The sequence below is a fragment of the Amblyomma americanum genome, chromosome 3 (assembly GCF_052857255.1).
Source record: "Amblyomma americanum isolate KBUSLIRL-KWMA chromosome 3, ASM5285725v1, whole genome shotgun sequence".
NCBI lineage: Eukaryota > Metazoa > Arthropoda > Arachnida > Ixodida > Ixodidae > Amblyomma > Amblyomma americanum.
In genome coordinates this window covers 190725996-190744587 of record NC_135499.1, presented here as the reverse complement: position 1 = coordinate 190744587, position 18592 = coordinate 190725996, and the positions used below count along the sequence as shown (strand labels likewise).

General features: G+C 49.8%; 1 protein-coding gene across 3 annotated transcripts; it reads left to right on the top strand.

Annotated features, from left to right (window-relative positions):
• The first annotated feature begins 1008 nt into the window (after positions 1-1008).
• On the top strand, positions 1009-17862 carry LOC144125701 (monocarboxylate transporter 9-like). Of its 3 annotated transcripts, XM_077659326.1 has the most exons (8): positions 1009-1436; positions 6242-6480; positions 6963-7106; positions 9788-10166; positions 12390-12684; positions 13762-14014; positions 14386-14535; positions 15885-17862. In XM_077659326.1, exons 2-8 carry the CDS (start codon positions 6294-6296, stop codon positions 15911-15913), a joined length of 1437 nt encoding a protein of 478 aa, XP_077515452.1. In that variant the 5' UTR covers positions 1009-1436; positions 6242-6293; the 3' UTR covers positions 15914-17862. The 3 variants fall into 3 exon arrangements, with proteins under 3 accessions (XP_077515452.1, XP_077515451.1, XP_077515453.1); XM_077659325.1 differs by lacking the exon at positions 1009-1436 and having other exon boundaries at positions 5736-6480; XM_077659327.1 differs by lacking the exons at positions 1009-1436; positions 14386-14535; positions 15885-17862 and having other exon boundaries at positions 5736-6480; positions 13757-13903.
• The last annotated feature ends 730 nt before the right edge of the window (positions 17863-18592 follow it).

Here is an 18592-nt window from a genome sequence, read left to right as displayed (position 1 = left end):
CTCTAAAATTGTGACTTTGGTGTGTCCTGGTGGCTTCGTCTCCGTTGATCTGGCCTGGATCTGTTCCGGTGACTCATTCCACCTTCGCCAATGGTCGGCTGCCCTCATTTCAAGGTGCAAGCACCTGCGTATGAGAGCCATGTCGTAGCAGTGCGGCTGCCAGGAAGAAGTTGAGCCAGAGCCGAATTGCGCAGTCGTGCTTATGGCCACCACAGCTCGGTTTGCGTCTCGTGCACAGAGGGCGCACGTGGGCAGCTCGGTGAGGTAGAACGGAGGCCCGGAAACGACGCTGAGCTCGGTACGCGGCCACGGCTGTCGATGACAATCGCGACAAACTGGAGAGCGAGAAATTCGGTCTGACGTGCGCCAACTGCGCGCTTTGCTTCTGTCACCAATATGTTATATTCGCTACCAGCGAGCTTCCGGAACAAGAGAGATAAGTCGGTGAGTTAATGCGTGACGCTTGAGAATATGAACATCACAATCATAGCAATGTGAATCGGCAGAGATATAGCTTACGCGGTTTATTGTGGCACTACCGCTTCCACAACTGCAAGGTTTTTCATGTCTTCGACTTTCGAAAACCGAGAGTGAACCACAGATTCATCGCATCAGAGCCACCGTGACTTGCTGACACCATTTCGCGAAAATTTTGTAAGCGCGACTCTCATCAGCAGCTATACTTGCCAAAGGCAAATTCCCCCAGGAGGCCGCTCCGTAGCAGTCTCCAGGCTTTTCGGCTGCGGCTCAGCTGCACTCGAATGCGTGTCTTTTCGCGTTCCTTTCTTCGTGTCGCAGATGGCGCTTTTACTGAAGCCGTTCTCTCCTCTCAGTCCCAGGAAAACGATTGTTGCCTGCCGACTAACGTGCCTTGCGCGCGCGTTGGTACACGCGATAGCGCTGGAGTGTCCGTAAGTAGGCCACTTCACTGGCCGAAGCTGCATTTTGCCCCTGACACGACGTAACGGTGTCGTGCCACGGCAGTCTTTTATTTTGCTTCCCACTCCACCACAGCCCGACGTTTCCTTCTAGCAAAAAAAAAAGTGTCCCCTGATGCACGTGCCTTTTGGAGTTCATGGCCGTCCTGTCTTCAGAGGACAGCAAAACGAGAGCGGTGCCGGTGGAGAGTAAGCTGCAGCTGGCGTCAGAATATGACCACGTGTCAGCAAGCAACTCGCTAAAGAGGAGAGCAAAATGACCGCGAACACTTTCTCTTCGCCAAAGACACAAAGCTGCCTCGCTCGACGAAGGAGCAGTTGGGCCGAGAGCCGGTATGCCCCCGTTGCAGACCCGGCGGTGTGTGCGCTTACGTGGGACCTGGACTAGTAAGACTCACAGCTGCACGACAGCTCCTCTAGTCGCCGCTGCCTCCACGGTGCGAACGCAGTCAAACGCCCCTGCAAGCATCGATGTTATGTTGCACCTGAGTGAAAAAGGCAAGTATATGTGTTTTGTACGTTCGTGTCTGGGATCACGTGTTCGTATACTCGCTCTGTCTTCCTAGTGCCGGAACTGACCGCTCCGTTAACCTCTCACCATGCCTACAGATACAATCGCGTCCGCCCGTTTGCGTTTTTACAAAGCTGGAAGTAGAGGGAATAGAAGAGCATGTTGTCGAGGGTTAGACGGAAATCTGTCTGGTCAGACATGACCATGCGATGAAATAAGAAGCCGTCACTCACCATAGTCGAAATTGAAGACAGACGTTTCGAAAGTGCTAAGGGCTTCTTGTTCGCAATGAACATATTTCACGATACGCGTATTTATATGTGAAGAATATGACGTAATTTTGAAACGTCTATCTTTAATTTTTGCTTTTGTCAGTTACTGTTTCTTCATTTCGCCTGAAGAGCATGTTACTTGCGATTTTTATTCCTGTGCGCGCGCCTGCTTCGGAATGCGGGATTTTCTTGAAATACGGCAGATTGTTATATTGGCTGCTTTCGTGTAAACAGGTGGCACAAGCCCTTTTAAGAGCTCTAAACACGCATCGCAATTCCTGGCAGAGGAAAAAACGTTCTAAAATACGATATAAGTAACAAGCCTGTAAGCCAACACACTAAAGGAGCGGTTCATATCCTGCGGAATTCAAACGATTCGTGAGCGGTCAGATTTATCTGCCGCTATGACAGCTTATGAAAGGTAGCAACCGGAAGGTTATATTATTAGCTTTATCTGAAGCAGCCTGATCATAACGAATCTCACACCACCGTTATCGTAGTTCTCATAAGTAGCCGTAAAGGAAAAATATTCTCGTTGAAAAATTTAACGATTGTCACGAGCATTTTGCAGCAAGTCAGAAAGTAATATAACTTTTTGATAAAGGCACCTATGAGCAAGATACTGTTCGATTTTGCGCCGTTCGTTTCTAGTAGAGCGTAGCACAGCGAGGCGCATTGCTGAAAAAGAAATTAATGACCGCGAATGACATCCCTGGCTTCTCAGTCGTGATCTGAACGCCCTTCTCTCGGCCAAATGCATAATGAACGCGTTTTCTTGCGTATGCATAATTACCAAAAGTGTAAACTAATAGCAAACAGCGACAACCCGAGGGCTTCCAGAACTGAGTTGTTGGCTTGACACGAGTTACGCAAGACTGGCTAAAAAAACCGGAACAACTTTCTGTGGCACAGGAGTGAAAGCTACGAGCTCAGGGCGGCTTCCAGAAGCGTGCCTCATGCGATACCATAATAACACTCTCACCGGAGCAAAAACATGGCGCCGTCCGGCATTGTCCAGAGAAATCGTGATTAGCTAGCAGGTAGTGACGTCATGACTGACGTCACCAGAGCGGAGAATGCCCACTGTAGGAGAGAAGTAGCGTCACCATACCGGCAGTGACGTTATCACATCCGGTTGGCCTGCGTGATGCCTGGCAGGTGGTGTACGGGAAGAGCTCGGGAACAGCAACCCGGGTCTCACAAGCCACACCGGTCACTTCCGGCAAAGGCGTCAACAGTGTCGAATGCTATCGCACTGCCAGCACATGATGAAATTGTGTCCCTTTGCTTTGTAGCGATAGCTACATTACGCTAGCATTTCGAGCCTTCAGCGTGGCGGCGCCGTGGTCGCGCGGTTGGTCACATGGTTGGTCACGTGGGGGGGAGTGAATCACGTCCAGGGACGGACATGAACAAGGAACGCCCAGCGACACGAAGCGGCGAAGGAGTGCGACTGAGCGAGTTCGACTGAGGAATTCGACTGAGCGAGTTCCACTCGGCCAGCTGTATACCTTTCGCGTCAATCCAGGTTTAACCAGGGCTTAACCACGGCCATTTTTTGCTCACAGCTACTGCAGCGTGCCCAAGTATATTCTTGACTGCAGTGCCATCAGCACAACAAGCAGCACTCACCTACACACGGCTTTGTTTTGGTGGATTCGCCTAACTTCAGAAGAACGCAAGGCTGCTTCACAACCTGCGTTTTATACGAGACGTGTCCTCGGTGCTAGCTCGGAGTGCCCGTCCTGAGGAACGCTAAGCTTCCCGGGCTTATTACGTGGTAGCAATGCTTGGTTAAGTTCCATAGAAACTTAAATCTGAGCCGATCCTTGTGACAATTCGGCGAATCTGGCTCTACAAGCTGGAAATTCGCTGCATTCGACGATGGCACTGAGGCCATGAGGAAACTAAGGTAGCTAGCTGTAACTGTCTTACTCTCTCCGGGGATTATGGGTGTGAACCCCTGATGGCGCCATGAATGAAGGGCCGAAGGGAGTGAAGAGATAACGTTAGGGTAAAGACCACTCACGGCCTCGGGCTGGGGCAGGCAGTTCTGACCCGCATGTGTCCGCGATGCCGCAACGCACGAAATGCCTGAAGACTGCATGATCCCCTGCGTACATGAAGGAGACTAGAAACCATTCCACTTGCAGCGTTTGATTGTTAATAACGCCAAACACGCGAGATAATATGCAGGGGGAAAATTCACAGGATTGTAACGAGTTTGTAATATGGATGCTCCAGCGTTAGCTAGCTTGTGAAGGCGAAGGAATGCAGATTATTAGAATTGATATATTAGTTTGTATACTATAACCACTAGGCCGTCCCGGAGGTAAACTATCTATAAGACCATCCTCCTCGTATTCGGTAGCTGCTGGGCGGTGCGGGGTGTGCTGGGATCTTGTGTCGGAGGCTCGTTTCTGCCGCTGGGTGGCCAAAGGTGCAGCTTTAGCGGAGGGTGTCCGGCGGTGGTCTTGTGGACGGCCACACCAGCAGCTCAAAACTGAGGAAATAGCTCAGTAAAGGTATTTCAGAGCTGGCCATGAGCCCAGGTTGACTGGAAAACGGTGAGCGCTTCAAGACTTTTGAGCTCCACGTTCTTTGTTCGGCATTAGCCAGCTCGAAAGCTCACTGCTTCACTGCCTGTATACCGGCGTTATTCGCCAAGACAAGAATCGAGGTTATCGTGCCAAAACATCCCCCTGAGACAACAAAAACGATAAGCGCGCCTGCGAGAGGCCTTGCCTGAGAGAGATTGAGTGGAAGAGCAAGGTGATAGCGTTTACTTTGCATCTCAAGAAGTTGCTGGAACGGCTCATGGCCGTGGACATGGCGCTGAGATTACGAAAACGTGTGAGGGAAGGCATCCTCTTCCTCCCGGTGGTCCGATTCGCTATGAGTGTTAGTTGAATGGAGAAACAGGAACAGCCGACCAGAGTTCATGAGTGGGGCACAGCCTGTATCAGTGTACGCAGTTCATCCCGCACACGTGTCCTGTCATGAGATATTAACCAGCGACTATCAGCGATTATTACAACAGGTAAACTGCCTAAACGTTTTCTTTCGCCTTTTTCACGAGGCTCCTTAGCGGTGGTGCTGCATGGCAGAAGTATAGAAGAACCAGCTGCCCCGAGACAACTGGCTTTTTGGCTGCGGGAATAGCGTTCCGGATGTTTGTATCTGAACGCCTTTCTGCTCTGCGAACAGGTGCTGGCCGTTGTCTCCCACAACCCAGGGTGCAATACGGCGGCGATCTTCGACCTCTTTTTGAAAAAGGCTTTAAATCTGAAGCCAAGACGTTTCAGGCGGTGACCTGCAGTTTCTCCGTGTCGCTTCTGGGCATCTCCTGTGTTCCTCTGTTTACATAAAGAACCCCTGCATTATGAAATGTTGCAAACACTTGCACAATACTCGAGCTGCCTCTCGCTTCCCGGTTGTTTACACTCGCCCTTAGCTCCGCCGCGCATTGCTCTTGCGAATATGAAGCTTTAACTTTACCTTAATGATGATGATGATGATAATGACGCCGACAATTTACAGGCTTCTCGATTGTAATTTGCGATCTCTGTTCCCGAAGCATCTGTGTCGTGGCCTACTTAGCATCCTGTGTTTAGCCGTCTTAAGCGACAATTTTTGCATCGTTAGGTCATTTTTGCTTAATTTCTTTAAGCAAACAACTAGAAAGGCGCGAAAAAATTTTGGCGATTTAACCCTGTTCGTAAACACGTTATATGTGCGATAGCAGTTTTCCGCCTCTGTGAAGTGCCGTCCGGCAATGAAGAACTGTGTTTGAGATCCGTGGCATGAGTAAGTTTTTGAGAGTAAATCCGAGAGGTAGGAAGTTTTGCTAATCATTTTTCGCTTAATGTTTACCAGAATGGAATGGTCATCCTCGATGTTGTATACGCGGCAAAAAATTTGAGCATGGTTTCTGTCTCTGCCAGGGCATTAACTATCGGCCCCTCGATCACGCACCAACCAGAGTTGTGCAAGAGTCGGCGAACCTGTATATACGGGGTTTGTGGGGAGACCAGCCGTTTCGCAACGGGATTTAACGGAAGCAAATGAGTACGTTTGGAAGAATACACATAACCATCACTCACGCAGTACAAAGGAACCTTTTTCTAGTCTCAAGGACATTTTACAATTCGTTCACGCAGCAAAACCACTTGTATAACTCACTTCGGGGAAAGATTGTCTCTAATATGCCGAATTTGTTCGCAGTCACTGGGGTTAAGTCCCGCTTGTGCCAGAGTCGGTCACACAGAGAACACGCACGGCCGAGTAGATTGCTCGGATTTTGTGTGCATGCCACCGTGGTCAGTACGAATTGTAGTACGCACCGGTAGCGCTGAGACGCTGCACATTCAGATGGCGACTGACTAAGGTTAGCCATCAGTGTGCATGCATGTTTAGTGCTGAGAATAGCGGCGCATGCAACTGACATATACAGAGCTCATACGGAGTTGCTGTAATCAGTACCACCTTTCAAACCGCTTGATGTCGTTCTCATTTGCTAGATGCTCGTCCATTGCACTGAGCGAGCAGAGCGCGTGGCCTTTTGTCCCCACAATGGCGTCGCCTGACTCTCGGGGTTGTTGGCTGGTGGCGGCCTCCGCGGCCGTGTACCTCTTCTTCGGCATGATGCTTCCGAGGTCCGAGTCCATCATGTACGTCGGCTTCATGGGCATGCTGGGCGTCAACCGGGAGTACGCATCGTGGCCGCTCACGGTCGCCATCATCACGTCACAGATGTCAGGTTCGTGCCCGTTGCACAGTGCGTCGCCTAAGACTGTTAGTCATTTTTTTAAGATAGCTTTTTGAGTTACAACAACGCGATCTTTATTATGGTATTATCAGCGTTGATGCGCCTCAGAATAGAGTAAGACTTGTGAACTAGCAGGCTGGTTAGCCGATATCTACTAGGTGACTTTTTAATTGTTACAGTTTGGCTCCTCGTTTATTTAGTAGTACGTAGCTCACGTAGGCAATATTCATATCAGTTTTTAGATTTTTGAAAATGCGATTCTTGTCGCCGCGGCAGCGCAGAGAACTTTGGGCCCGCACACGGCCGAAACCGCACGGCTGGGGAGCGCACGCAGCCACGCCTACGAGAGCGCGTCACACAGCTGCGCGAGTGTCACGTGCTTCCCTCGCAAAACCAGGCTGGCAGCGGCGACCGCTCCGGGCCGCCGGGTGCAGCTCGTCAGCATAGGGAGCTCATCTCTGCGCTCTCTGCAGGCCCGCTGTGTGGTGCGCTGGGCTTGTGGATCTCGGACCGGGTCCTGCTTGTGGCTGGCGCCCTGCTCTGCGCTCTACCGGTCATATTCTGCGCGCTCTCGCAGAGCCTCGGTCTCATCATCTTTCTCTACGGCGTCCTCTATGGCAAGTGACCAAACCGATGCTGTATTCGCAAGGTGGAGTCAAAACCTAACTCTAAAGTATGGCCGGAGAATTCGTTGCAGAGAAGTGTATCCGAAAATCTCATCGCCTTTTTTGCGTACTTAGGCCTCAAGCGCGCAGTCTAAATCAGTGTTTCACGTAAGGCGCACCTCGTGCATTACTGCGATTCACGCGCACGGAATGCTGGAAATATCACTATTGATCGTTGCTTGCAGTTCATGAAAAAAACTGTGCGTGCGATGCTATACGCACCAGTATGCGATTTTTTTTTCAAAACCAGCATCACGTGCTTCATTCCTCGTACATCCCTCCCAAATGGCTTCAGTACCCAACAAGATCATGCCAACCTGCCTTCACTAGAAATATTACTATGACGACACTGTGAGATACTTCGAGATCCTGGCACATGTTCCTTAATCTGAAACCTTCTTTTTTCTTTATTTCCTAATTAAGTTCACACCAATAACTCGCAAGCCAAATGAAACGTTTCCCGTACATTGTTCTGAAAGCAAGGCGCTGATATTCGGGCCGCACGCGAGTTGAAGCCTTCTTCACATTAATAAACAGTAATGCTGTGTCACTTGGACTCTTACTTTTGTAGCGATAGCTACACCACGCCACCTCTTCGACCCTTCGGCGTGGCACCACTTGAGCTCCGTGGCGGCGCCGTTTGTCACGTGGCCGGTCACGTGGTGCGCAGCAGCTGCTGCTGCCGGCGGCGCGGCGTGCAACAGCTGTGCGCATATGCGCCATGTCAAGTGGGACGAAGATGAAGAAGGAACGCCCAACGAAAAGCAGCGGCGAAAGACTGACTTTGCAATTCGACTGAGCTAGTTCCACCCGGCCAAATGTAGCTATCGCGTCACTCCAGGTTTAACCAGAGCTAAACCAGAGCCATTTTTATTTCATTCCCCCTTGCACTTGTGTCTAACCGTGCAATGCTGGCATCGCAGAAACCTGGCGCCCGGTAGCGAATATACCGGCACACAGTTCAATTCCAAGTCTCTTCCTTCATTTTTGTTCATACCGGGAGTTTCGGCTAAGATTCAATGCACATGGTAACTAGCGCTAAAGACAAGAACAGAAGAAAGAAAGACGGACACCACGAACGCTAGACATCAACTGTTTTATTCCACACAGACACATTCAAGATAGAGGCACACATGTACAACGGATCACACCCTAAAGTTTGAATGTGTCTGGAATAAAACCAGTTGATGTCTAGCGTTCGTGGTGTCCGTCTTTCTTTCTTCTGTCCTTGTCTTTATTTAGCGCTAGTTACGATGTGCATTGAATCAAAACATCGCCAACTAGCCCAGTTGTCCGCTTTAAATTCACTTAAGATGTTTTGCAATTTAAAATAATATATATTTTGAGTCAGAAAAGCCCTTTATAAGCATTGTCAGCAATGTAGCGCATCAAAACACAGATAGGAAGTTCTAACTAGTACGTTGGTTAACTAATATTCAATAGTTAACTTTACAACTATTACTGTTAGTCTCCTTATTTATTGAGAGGCGCGTATACCCCACCATAAGTAATATCTGTATCAGTTTTTATAATTTTTGAAAACGCGGTTGCCTTCGGCGCTGTGGCCCAACAAATTTTGGCCATTTCGACAAGTTACATCCACTGAAGGGGTTCCTTTACCTGCAAGCTTTTCGAAAGCGCATGTATTTTGGCGCGATGTAGGCAATACTTGTTGCGCCACAGCGCTAAGGATAACTACGGCTTCGAAAGTCTCAAAACTGATATTGATATTACTTAAGATGGCCTAAATGCCTCTCAATAAATAAGGAGACTAACAGCAATAGTTAAAACGTTAAGTACTCAGCATTAGTTAACCAGCCTACTAGTTAGCACGTCAACTGTATTCTGATGAGCTACACTGCTGGCAATACTAAGCCGAAAAAAGCGCTTTCCTAACTCGAAAAGACTATTTTTTTAGGTAGATATATAGATAAAAAGGAGGAGGGAAAGGCAGGGATGTTAACCAGAAAGGGGTTCCGGTTGGCTAGTTCCGGTTGGCTACCCTGCACTGGGGAAGAGGAATTAGGGGACTAAAAGGAGGAAGAGAGAAGGGGAAAAGGCATAACACACACACACACACACACACACACACACACACACACACACACACACACACACACACACACACACACACACACACACACACACACACACACACACACACACACACACACACACACACACACACACACACACACACACACACACACACACACACACACACACACACACACACACACACACACACACACACACACACACACACACACACACACACACACACACACACACACACACACACACACACACACACACACACACACACACACACACACACACACACACACACACACACACACACACACACACACACACACACACACACACACACACACACACACACACACACACACACACACACACACACACACACACACACACACACACACACACACACACACACACACACACACACACACACACACACACACACACACACACACACACACACACACACACACACACATTTAAATCGCAGAAGAGTTTAGGTGAAAGTATAGCTGAGTGTGAAGCCAAGCACTGGCAAGATCGGCGCCACCGGCTGCCGTTTAGTTCATCTCTTTCCCTTGCAGGTCTTGGCTTGGCCTGCGCGGAGCTATTGCCGTTCACGATGGTGGCCCGCCACTTCGTCCGCTACAGGGGCGCCGCCATGGGGCTGATCTTCGTGGTGGCCTCCATATCAGGCTTCGTGTTTCCGCTCGTTATAGAAGCACTTCGGCAAGCCTTCGAGTTCCAGACGGTGCTGCTCATTCTGGGCGCCCTGGAGCTGAACATGCTCTTCGGCTGCGTCTTCGTCGACCGGGTGCCGGTTAGCGACGACTGCGCCTCCCGCGGCGACGGCTGCCCCCAGCCGGCATCGCCCCCACTTGACGCTGAGCGTTCCTGCGCGAACAGCTTTGAGGCGACGCCGTTTGAGAAGTCTTGCTGCGCGGATTTCGTCGTGAATCCTGGGTGAGCAGGCGACCACTTCAACCTGCACCGCAGATTCTGCAGTGATGCAAAGGTCACATACTGGCCCGTTGCACTATTCCGATAAGGAAACTTACTGTCTAATCCACGCACAGGCGACTGCGCATCACGCAACCGTGAAAGGAGAGGAAGGGAAAATTAATCTGATGCCTCTGAACTTGAGAAGTAACCTTTAAAAAAGAGAATCAAATCGGGCTATGATACGTTGTAAAGTTCTTGTCTGAATGCGATGGAGATTCGCTGCTCTCTAATCTGCCCTCATCCTCTCTTGAGCGTGAGTATACCCTTTCAACTGATTCAGTGCGCTATTTATTGCAGTATAAATAGCATTTTGCCCTGTGACAACTACAGTGCCCAAAGCAGCAGCTCCTCCTGCCTTTGGTGGCCAGGTTAATAAACGATGTGGCCGCTAGAATAAGAAGTTTAGTCAGAGTAAACCGATTAACAAATATTACATAATACCTGCGGCCTTGAGTGCTTTTCTACTTTCTTGGCTAGACCCACGACCTCGTAGATTTACTTGACGTACTTTTCCCATGCATAAAAACCCGCACAATGTTGAAAAGCTCACTTACTAGCTGTAACCTCGAGCCTCTGTAACCTCAAGTAAACCGGGCCAAATGTCCGTATTATAATTTCCTGCCTTTGAAAGCTTATGAGGACAAGCCAAGCTGCGGCACACGGCTTGGCACTGCTCTATTCTGCGCAGGAATAACTAAAAATAATAATTTTATAAGTTTGCATTAATGCAAGCATGTCGCCTAATATTTTAACATAGCCAACAAAAAGAAAAATGTCAGTCGACTTGGATAGTTAGGTGAAATGCGGATATGTGCGTTAGCATGATGTGTTTCAGTGCTGCGCTGCTCTGCTAGGTTAAGGTGTTTGTTGGTGTGTGTGCTCTTTCATGCAAAAGTGAAAGGAGGACATGGCAACAAGGCCGGTGCTATGGCAGGTGCTGCCATCGGTGGGGTTGGGGTTTGCTTGTGTTGGGTTGCACCCAGGTTGCTCTGCCCGAGCAGCCTCTCACAATTAAAAAGGCTGCCACCTAAACACAGTGGGCAGGCTAGCAGCCTGCCACAAAACCAGCTTCAGACAAACGCACGACACCCAAGTGCGGGGAATGGCCACGATAAGTGCCAGCACACTAAAAAGCAACGCTAATACGCAGGAGCACTCCTACGATACTAAAGGCGAAGCAGGAAGACTAACAAGAGCAAATGCGCGTCAGCTGTCTAAGACTGGACTTCTCAACCAGGTATAAAGGGGTATATAACCGAGGCAATGGCAAACATAGACGCTACCCACTGTCTGCGGCACAGGCAAACGGATGTGTCCGACCAGCATGCTCGGATCCATGGTGTCACACCAGGCGAAATGTCCGCACACTGGAACGCCACTGCGGGAATTATGAACGTGACTAGGGAGTAAAAAGGTGTAATTACTTGTTAGCATCCACTTGGGGGGGCAACTTTATCATCATCATCAGTCTGACTACGCCCACTGAGGGGCAAAGACGTCTCCAATTAACCTTGTCATTTGCCAAGCTGCGGCCACCGTATCCCCACACCCACCTAATTTTCTGCCGCCCCCTGGTACGCTTGCCTTCTCTTGGAATCCACTTTGTTACCTTTAGGACCAGCGGTTATCTTGCATTCGCATTACATGCCCTGCCCAAGCCTATTTCTTCCTCTTGATTACGACTAGGATGTCATTAACCCGCGTTTAATCTCTCCCCCACTCTGGCCGCTTCCGGTCTTTTAACGTTGCACCTATCATTTTTCTTTTCATAGCTCTCTGCGTTGTCCTTAACTTAAGCTGAACCCCTTTCGTTAGCCTCTAAGTTTCTACCTCATAGGCGAGTACAGGTAAGATACAGCTTTTGTATACTTAAGCCGCTCTATACAGCTACAAAAAGACGTTGCGTAACTTTCTTTGAATCTGCACAGTTAAAGAAAAATTCGTCCTCGCCTTGCCATCTGCAGGCTGTATCCGCGGTTTACTTTTTTGGAATACCTGCGGCCCCGTGGATATAGTGGTCCCGGCTTCCGTGTTCTGGACCAGGGCGAATTTTTCTTCATCTGCAGATATTGTGTCATATGGATTTACGCTAATCAGTAGGCTAATTACCTCATTAATTGAAGATACAGTGAACCTGGCCACCTCCCTGAATACCCGTTAAACGGACCGTCCGTGTGCCCCTAGGCGTCCCGCAGACACTGCGCAGTCGCAGGAGGAGGAACCACTGCTCGGCTCGGAGCGGAAGCTGGCGTGGAGCCCTCTGGCGGGAAACCTGCGCTCCCTCGCATCCCCGACGTTCTTGCATGTGGCGCTTTCGCGGGCAGTCTCGGTCTTCGTGCTGTCGTCCTTCAGTCTGACCATCGTGGACTTCGGCGCAGACATCGGGCTGATGGGTTACGAGGCCGTCGCCCTGGTCACTGTGGGTGCTGTCGGCGATCTGCTGTCGCGTGTAGCCATCGGATTCGTCCTGGACTCCAAGGTGAGGCACGGAGGTGCGAAGCCGCGTCCATGAATTGTAAGCACAGCAGGCCTGTAGCAGCTAATGCCTGTTTCCGCCACGAGGCTGCTAACGATTTTTTTTAGTACAAAATCGCATACTTAACTCGTACGTCCGCCCGTGGCGCTTTCACAAGCTGAGCAACATCTCGATGCGCTGACTTCTCACTCCATCAAGGAATGTGAAATCAACTGGAAGCCTCCTATTATTACTTACTACTGCTGGTCTCAGCGTAGCTTTTTCGTGTCTCATCCTGGTTTTAGTGCGAGGATACTACTTAACGCGATCCCAACCAAGAATCTTGTGGGAAGCCTCGGAGTAACTCGTGTTTATAAGCTCGGGTAAGTTCGAAGGAGCGTCGCGCAAGCTGTAGGCAATGCGAGGGTGACCTTGAGGGTTACCTTGGCAAAACCTAGCAAAGCAACAGCCCATGCATAAATAAAAATAAACACTGCCGCGACTGGGTTTCTAACATGCGGCGGCGCGAAAAGATCAGCTTTGCTGCACGAGAGCACTATATGCTGTCGCCGCAGCCGATCACACCTCGCGTTAAAGTGCAAATTACTGTAGCACTGTGCACTGCACATTGTCGCCTGAATTAAATTCCATCTGCGACGCGAACAGGTCAGATCAGCTTAACCTAGATGAGAGCTTAACCTGGGTCTAACATCGTCGCCAGACGTGCTGACGACCCAGCAAAGCAAAACCATGAGCCAACCAGGCTAAACACATGCTTTCGCACGTCTGCTCGGTTTAACCCTACTACTGTATTTTACTCTTTCTAGCACGTCCGAACTTTAAGTACAGCCTTTGCTGAAAGTAAAGAACCCAAGGGGTTTGCTTCTAAGCCGTGTTGGGTGTAGTCTTGTAGCATCTGTGCAAGTCCTAACTTTCGGAGAAGTGACGACGGGATATGCTGTGCCCTTCAAGAAATTTGGAGCTCTGACGATTCTTAGCGAGCCTCACCAAAAAGCGGACACCTCTGGGTTGTATGCGTTTGATAAAGTCTGTGCCACTGCTGCTTGTCGCATCTTCCAGTGAACCTTCTCCTTAGCACAGTTGCTGAGCGGTGAACCCTTGATGCTGTGGAGCTTCGCCATCCAAGCAGCCACCATGGTTGTAATGGCCCTCACGAAAAAGTACTGGGTTCTCGTGGCCAGCTGTTTCTTCACGGGCCTCGCGGCAGGTGGCAGAATATTCGCCGCTACCATCATGGTGGCGGAGCTGTTCGACCACCAGTCGCTGCCACTCAGTCTGGGTGTCACGAACTTCTTCGGAGGCTTGCTCTGCCTCGCACGGCCGCCTCTCATTGGTGAGGAAGACGTCCGTTGTTCATGCGCCGCTCAAACTGCTGCTCAACAAGTCTGGTCTACCAAACGCACTGAACATTGTAAACACATGTGACTATGACCTCGAAGACCACCTTCTGAAGCCAAGTTATCCATCAACTCTGTCTAATGCTTATGCCCTTTTGATTTTCTCTACATCTCAATTGATTCAATTTACAGAAACTGGCCAGAAAAAACACTTCAAGATCTAATTCGTCGTGGGGTCAGCAGCCGATCGCCTTTTTTTTCTGTTTTTCACATCTCATTTCTGCTGGCTTACTGTGCTCTAATAAGTCTCAGCCCTTTCAACGGTGTGTATTGGGAATGAAAACCGCGCGCCTCGCCCTGTTTACAGGATACGCTCGCGACGTCGTCGGCTCCTACGACCTGCTGTACTTGGCGTTCGCAGTCGTCAGCGGTGTTTTCGTGGTCACCTGGGCGATCAACCTGTGCTGGAGCAGGTGTCAAAAAAGACATCCAAAAAATCTAGTCGGGGTATTAGCAGGTAAGGCCTACTGTTCTTTACTTGGATATACCAAGCGTTATTTTTTCAAATCTACGGGCGAGAAAAGGCGCCATGATAACTCGAGTTAAGCTCTAGGACTTGCAGGCGACCACCTTAGGCTGCTCCAAGGGGAGCAGGAGAAGCAACATTTATTTAGACCAACGAGATTATTGATTGAGGTCGAGTGGTTGGCTAATTCCTGGATTCCACTAGCTATGGCTTCTAGACGAACTTGCTGGACGAGCCTTTCTTGTCCCGCCAAGGTGTCGCCAGACAGCTGTACCTTCTATCCCTCAAATGATGCGCTAGGCGTCTTTAAATGTTGGGGGTTGCACCTCCTCCCCCCCCCCCCCCCCCCCCCCCCCACGAGATGTGAAAGAGTGTGTGTCGGCGCACCAGGGGCAGACGCCACAATATGTAAGTGGGTATATTTTACTGTATTTGTTTAGGTTTGGGTTGGGAACATGTTTGTTTGAATAGGCCTGAGAGCTACTGCGTCTTCAGTGCTGAGCAGATGCAAAAGTAATTGTGCCTTTTCCCTTTGACATGCCGAATGCCGAAGGTCTTTCTCAACAGAAAAGAAGTATGCGATGAATTTCAACTGAATTTCTCAACTGAAAAGAAGTATGCGATGCCATGACGACCTTTCAAACTTTCTCACAAATGAATGCGGCGGGTATGGTAATATATTTTTGTTTCTGAAGCTGTAGCTTCATGCAACCATAAATTACTTCGGGCGCGTCATGCAGCCATAAATTACTCGGTATGCACGCACTCTGAAAAGTATGATTGACAAAAATTCTTTAACAAAATAGCACAGCCTTTCACACAAAGCAATACTGGCTAACCTCATGCATTTTCGAATGCCCTCAAGTAATGACAATGTTTCCTGCACAGTTTTGCTAAAGGTTTTCGAGCGATACAGTTAACTTGCTCAATTTTGCTAAGAGACCGCCAACACGGCTGGAGTACCAGCAGTCAACAATGTAGACTGGCAAGTAAAAAGGACGGCACAAGTTACCGACGGCCGGCGCGGCGAGAGAAAAAATTAGGTGTGCCGTATGAATTTCTGCTGAACTTCCCGCAAGACTGGCACTCTCGTCACGGGAATTTTCGTGAACCGCAGCCCCGCGAGTTAAGATTACTTCGCTCCTGTCCTCGGTCACTTGGGCTAATACTTGTTACTTGTTAATACTTAACTATTACGAGTGTGAAATAGATCCTGGAGGAGAAATATCTTAAACAGAAGTCTAAGGTTTGTAATATCTGTATAAATTAGATGTTACGAAATTGGCCACCGTTGTGAAAGTTATCAAGATACATTAAAATTAACTTCGCTTTTCTTCCAGGTGGAAACGTCCGAGGGATGCCAGGATGATAAGCAAGTAACTGATGACAGGCAAGCAGCTGATGCAGCAGTGTTAAGCGTTTGTGATCACTGGGAACGTTAAGCGTTCGCACAGCATCTCTGGCATGTAGAACGCCTTTTGTGCGCTGTCAGGTAGCGTTTGAAAGACGAAGTTGCTCTGTGTGAGAGCGCTGCCTTCACGGCTCTGCAGTTTCTTCGGTAATTTGTGCCATAACAAGGGAGGCGCCGCTCCCTTTTTGTGACGGCAATGTAAGTGCAAGCTAATGAGCCTCCTTTAGAACCCGGTGGGTCGGCAGCGGCCGCCCAGAGAAAGCGCCTCTACCACCTGAGTGACTCAAGCAGCCAGGACACTGTGGTGTAATCGGCTCATAGTGATGACTTCTCGGCCGACAAAAGGTTCGTACCAGTCGTTAGCAAGAAGGCCAAGCGCAGACTGCGCAGACAAGCTGAGTCGTCCTCATCAAACCCGTCAACAGTCATCAGAGCGCGAAGTGTCCCGACGCAAACCGTGTTGTTTGTGCCACAGGAACCATCCGACAACCTGACCCTCCTGAACAGGCAAGCCACCTCAGTGTATCTGGAAAGCATCGTACCGGGAGGGATCAATGACGTGAGAATAAACGATCATAAAAACGTGATTGTCATTGTCATTGATGTCAAGGAGCGGAGCGCACTAGAAAGTATGACCGCTGTCACCAAACTCGACAATATCAGCGCACGCCCACTTATCCTCCGAGCCAGCGGCACTATACGGCTGGCGTAATTTACAACGTCGACACCACCATCTGTGACGCCGATTTGCCCATGTTAATCATGCCGGCGACCGACAGCATTTCAATAATTCATGTCCAGCGCCTTGGCAGGCCTAAATGCATCAAGGTGACCTTCAAAGGTGACTGTCTACCATCATACGTGAAAGTTGGGCATTTTCGACACCCAGTTCGACCTTTCGTCCCGAAACCGCTACAGTGCAGGAAGTGCATGAGGATCGGCCACGTGAGCGGCGTCTGCAACAACTCCATCATGTACCCGAGATGATACGAGCCACACAGCGGCGACATCTGCCGAGCGACTGCCTTGAAGTGCGCAAACTGTCGTGGCCCTCACGACTCTTCCTCGAAAGACTGCCCCCGTCTAGAGACTCAGTGGGCGGTACTCAAGCAAATGGCGCGAGACCATTCTACGCACAGAGAGGCCGCTGCAAAGGTGCGACGACGTAGCTCGCGTCGCCGAATGTCTTCAAAGAAGGTCTACCTTTGATGGGACAGCGTGTCTGCCTCTTCCAGCAACCGTACTAAATCAAGGGAGCCCGACGGGTGGTGAAGCCAGATGTGCTGCCTCTGATATAATTTGGCTATCACTACCGAAACCTTGTACGCCTACTGGGTCTTGTGCGCTGCCCCCCCCCCCCCCAAATGCACGCTGCCGCCCCAATCCAGCGCCATAACGTCCAGCGCCACACCGCGACAGCTATAGACGGGATGCTTTATTTCACCCTACCTATTCACATGCTAAAGTTGTTTCCATCTATCCATCCATCCGTACACACACACACGCACACGCACACGCACACGAACACGCGCACACACACACACACACACATACACACACACACACATACACACACACACACACACACACACACACGATTTTCTGTGCAAAACTGATAATGCGAGGTGATACGTTACGGCTGTGATAAGGCACGTGGAGTGAAAAAAGTGGGCGTATCCTGAGGCTATAAATCTATGGTTTTGCTTCTGCAATAAATAGTTGGAAGTTGGCGCGAATATCCGTTGTCTCCTTGTCTCTTCTGTTTTGTCTGTGTCAACTGTCAATTTATTTTGCCAAAGTGGATTTTTCTTTCCAAGCTTCAAAAAATGCTTCCTGCACGTCTGTCATGGCCGCCCCACTCACGCTTACAAAGCTCCCGACAGCGCTCAGCGGCCTGCAGCACAAGTGTATACGCAAGGTCCCGACGGCATCACCAACTAAATGCTGCGGAACCTGCCTGTGGAACACAGGAAGGCGCTCCTAAACTACTTCAATCCAGTTTGGGAGACTGGCGACGTTCCTCCGTCATGGAAGGTAGCTTGTGTTGCCCCTGTGCTGAAGCCTGGCAAACAGATGACGGACCTGGCTTCGCATCATCCTGTGTCACTGACGTCCTGTGAGGCTAAGCTGATGGAGAAGCTGGTAACGGTTATCGTGATGGCTCGAGGACAGCAAGGCTCTGCCAACATGTATGACTGGTTTCCGCCGAGGTTTAAGTGCACAAGATAGCGTCTTGGACTTTGTAAGCCACATTGAATATCAGAGTGCTTTCGGCCTTGCCACATTAGTCATTTTCCTTGACGTCGCAAGGGCTCATGATAGCTTCCTTCAGAGCTCAATGCTGAATAGATTGCAAGGCATAGGCGTACAAAACCGCCTGCTAAGATTCATTCACTCCCTTGTCTGTGATTGTGAAATTCTAGTGCGGTTAGGGAGTAACATAAGCACCGAAAGGGCTGTATCGCGAGGCGTGCCTCAGGGAAGTGTTCTTTCCCCATGCTTTTTAACGTTGCAAGGGCTGGCCTGCCCGATTCAGTGCGGAAAGATTGCAAGCATGTGCGTATGCCCATATATGCAGACAACTGTCCTTGGTTTACCGGCTACGAACTAAAGCGATTAGCCTCGATAGCTGGACAG